At 42.6% G+C, this 3,468-nt stretch overlaps 1 protein-coding gene across 1 annotated transcript; it reads right to left on the bottom strand.

Annotated features, from left to right (window-relative positions):
- Positions 1-987: 987 nt before the first annotated feature.
- Positions 988-1,993, bottom strand: LOC123083417 (avenin-like b9). The gene has a single exon (XM_044505468.1). It carries the CDS (start codon positions 1,929-1,931, stop codon positions 1,089-1,091), a length of 843 nt encoding a protein of 280 aa, XP_044361403.1. The 5' UTR covers positions 1,932-1,993; the 3' UTR covers positions 988-1,088.
- Between the last annotated feature and the right edge of the window lie 1,475 nt (positions 1,994-3,468).

Raw genomic sequence — 3,468 nt, 5'->3', positions numbered from 1 at the left:
TCATGGTTTGTGTAACAAAATAAGCCAAAAGGTACTACGAACAAGTACCGCAAGCAAGGTTCAAGTACGTATGTACATACGGCTAGAGACGAGCACGTGCTCGTTTTGCTTCTAGAGGAAAATCAATCGAGCTGTTTGTGTGTTTGTGAGCTAGCTTGTTTCTAGGGGAAAATCAATCGAGCTGCTTGTGTGATTGTGAGCTAGCTTTGCAGTACGTGCACTGTATTTGAAGGAATCGATCTAGCATTCTAAACAACACTCCACCACACGGGCTTGCCCAACGCCCCCGCCTTGACCAGTTTCTCCAGCCGGAACCATTGATCAGTTTGCACAGACTGAGGTCATAGCTCGCCGTCTCCTTGTGATCTGTCATGCAGACAACCCTGCACAGCGCAGTCCAGCGCAACATATGCTCGTGCGGCGTGCCGGCAAGGAAGGCCTACATCGGTTGTTACTCCGGAGCGACGCGACCACCCGCCTCCTGTGCCACTCGGTGCTCCCGAGTACGAGGGATTGTGGGCCGGGTGAAGCCAATGACAGTGAACTTGATCTGACTTAGGTGCTTCTAGTGCCAGGGGTAAACTTGTCATTTCATGTGTCATTCAACACCATTAGGTCAAAAATAGACGCAAGTGTTATATTGGGAACAAAATTTAAAGTTGCTGTTAGATAGGGAAAAAATATTTTTCCAGTGTCAAATAGGAAAACCATATTTAAAACAATGTTAAATAAGGAATTCTTTCATTTCTTTTTGTTTTTTGTTGCTGGATGATGGTCGTTGTAATTTCAGACCAGTTGATGACTTTGTTAATTCAAAGTCAGGTCCTTCTTGAGCCTTCGTTCTAAAACAAAGTGTATTATCTTTTTCTTCTGGCTATGAACTATTGGTAATGGGAGATATACAGAGTATGGTGATGGTTAAGTTCAGTCAGAAAAATCATAGACTTAATATATCATGCAAACATGTAGCTTTATTTAGACAAGTGCTTCATTCAGGAACATCTGTTCATTATTTTCATGTTGCAATTAGTACTAGGCACACATGATGATGCATGCCATTTTTATTTTGCCACTGCTATATTGATCAACTAGCAGGTACCATCGGTATAGCTAGCTGTCATGGTAATGCTATAGGGGGTGGTGGTGGTGGCTGGGCATTGTACAGGGATGTAGATTTTGCACATCGACGGTAGGGTGTGAAGTGACATCCTCAGGCCCTCAAGTTGTACTTCTTGTTGTGGTTGGTGATGTTGTTGTTGCCTGATAGACTCTACCACATTACGGATGGCTTGGCAGCGGAATTTCTCTGGGATCTGTGCTAGCTGCCGGCAGCATTGGGCCTGCACGCTCTGGCAGCTGGTGGGCTTATGCACCGGTGTATGCGGGAATGGCACTGTCATTGGCCTACATTGATGTTGTAGGAATGCCGCACACGGTTTTAACTGCTCCTGCAACTGTTGTTGTTGTTGTCGCCCAAGTTGATGCTGTTGCTGGCATTGTACCGGGACGTAGATGTTGCACATAAACGGCAGGGTCTGAAGCAACATCCTCATGCTCTTAAGTTGTGCTTCCTGTTGGGGCTCATTCCATTCTTGTTGGGGCTGTTGTTGACTGATAGCCTCTTCCACGCTCTGGATGGCCTTGCACCGGGCCTGTTCTGGGATCTGCACCAGCTGCCGACAGCATTGGTGTTGCACGGTTTGGCAACTGCTATGTTGCTCTCCCCGTGTTTGGGAGAATGGTGTTCCCACTGGGCTACATTGATGTTGTACGAAAGCCACACATGGCTTCATCTGATCCAGCAACTGTTGTTGCCCCACTTGTTGGTGGTGTTGGCATTGTCCGAAGCCCTGGCTACAGATGGTTTCCAATTGGGCAGTGGCGGTGGATGCTGCAAGGGCGAGGAGAGCGAGGATGAACATTGTCTTCATGGTGGCTAGCCTCAAGTTGCTTGGATGATTGTGGTTGTCTAAAGGTTGATTGTGGTCTTCATGGTACATGCATACTTATAGTTGGCATGTTCTAGTTTGCTGCATTCCATTCCTATATTACTTTACAAAAGCAAATGGATGCTTTTTAAACTGGTCATCTTGTATTGTTGTGTTAGGTGGCACTACAAGTCTAATCTTGGATGATCATCAAATATACTTTTTGGCACATATCACCTGGATATGACTCATCAATCATCAATTTACATGTCAAGCATAGTTTGGGTCACATATCTTTTTGCAAAACCCATTCTGTACTCTTGTACATGAGTTAGGTATAAATTAGCTTTTCCATTCACACACTCCATGCTTTTTAAAATGATCATCTCGTATTATTGTGTTAGGTGGCACTACAAGTCTAATCTTGGATGATCATCAAATGTACTTTTCGGCACATATCACCTGCATATGACTCATCAATCATCACTTTACATGTCAAGCATAGTTTGGGTCGCATATCTTTTTGCAAAACCCATTATGTAATCTTGTACGTGAGTTAGGTATGAATTAGCTTTTCCATTCACACACTCCGTTCTTTCCTTGATTAATTGTTCCCTGGAACTGATTTTGTAATGTTATATGAGTTGGTAAGATAAACATGCATTACTAGAGCACGGCATGACTCATAGGATGCTCTTTACATGTCAAGGATTGCCATGGAGCTATGCTCCAATGTTGTGAAACTGATCTTGTACAAGGTGAGCTATGAGTTTGTAATCCTCCAAGGTTGATATCTGCTGCTAAGCCCAACCATACTCAAGCCGCCAAGCCCTTCTTTTAGTCAAAAGCAAATTCTGTTATTCACTGGGTTGGGTGGGCCTAGCATCAAGATCTTAACGTTGAAATGGTCACAATTTATACATGGGTATATATAAGATTAGTTTTTAGATGCATTCAGTCATTTTGATGCTCAAGAAGAGATACCCGATGTAGTGAAACGTGCAACCTTCATGTCGGGGTAAAAGAGAAAACGTCATGTTGAGACGAGGTCCTAACTTGCTTTGTTGAATTCGCAAAGGACCGTTCACATAAAATTCGACGAACACATGGACAAAAAAACTTTTAGTAAGGGCACGTCTCGTGCTATGTGATTTCTCTTGTTACAACACTCATGCATGGGTGTGACGAACACATGCTTTTTAAACATGCATAATTCCTCGACTCACCCACGCAGAAGCAATTAAAGATACTCAGGCTTATCTTGATAGTTTTTAAGGTAACCATTAATGATGTATATGATCAAGCATAGATCAGCAAGTAGTCACATGACTGCGGGCATGGCTATTGGAAAAGTTTTAACCCTGCAGGGGTTGATACATCTCAAGCGTATCTATAATTGATTTCTTATGCTATTTTTGTATCATTTGCATAATTTTGGAATCATTTTTATTATTTTATTCGACTAACCTATTAAGTGCCCAGTGTCAGTACTGCATATATTTTGAATTTGCATAAGTAATATTTTTTTAGGACAAAAAAA

The sequence above is a fragment of the Triticum aestivum genome, chromosome 4A, assembly GCF_018294505.1.
Source record: "Triticum aestivum cultivar Chinese Spring chromosome 4A, IWGSC CS RefSeq v2.1, whole genome shotgun sequence".
NCBI lineage: Eukaryota > Viridiplantae > Streptophyta > Magnoliopsida > Poales > Poaceae > Triticum > Triticum aestivum.
This window is presented reverse-complemented; position numbering and strand designations above follow the sequence as displayed.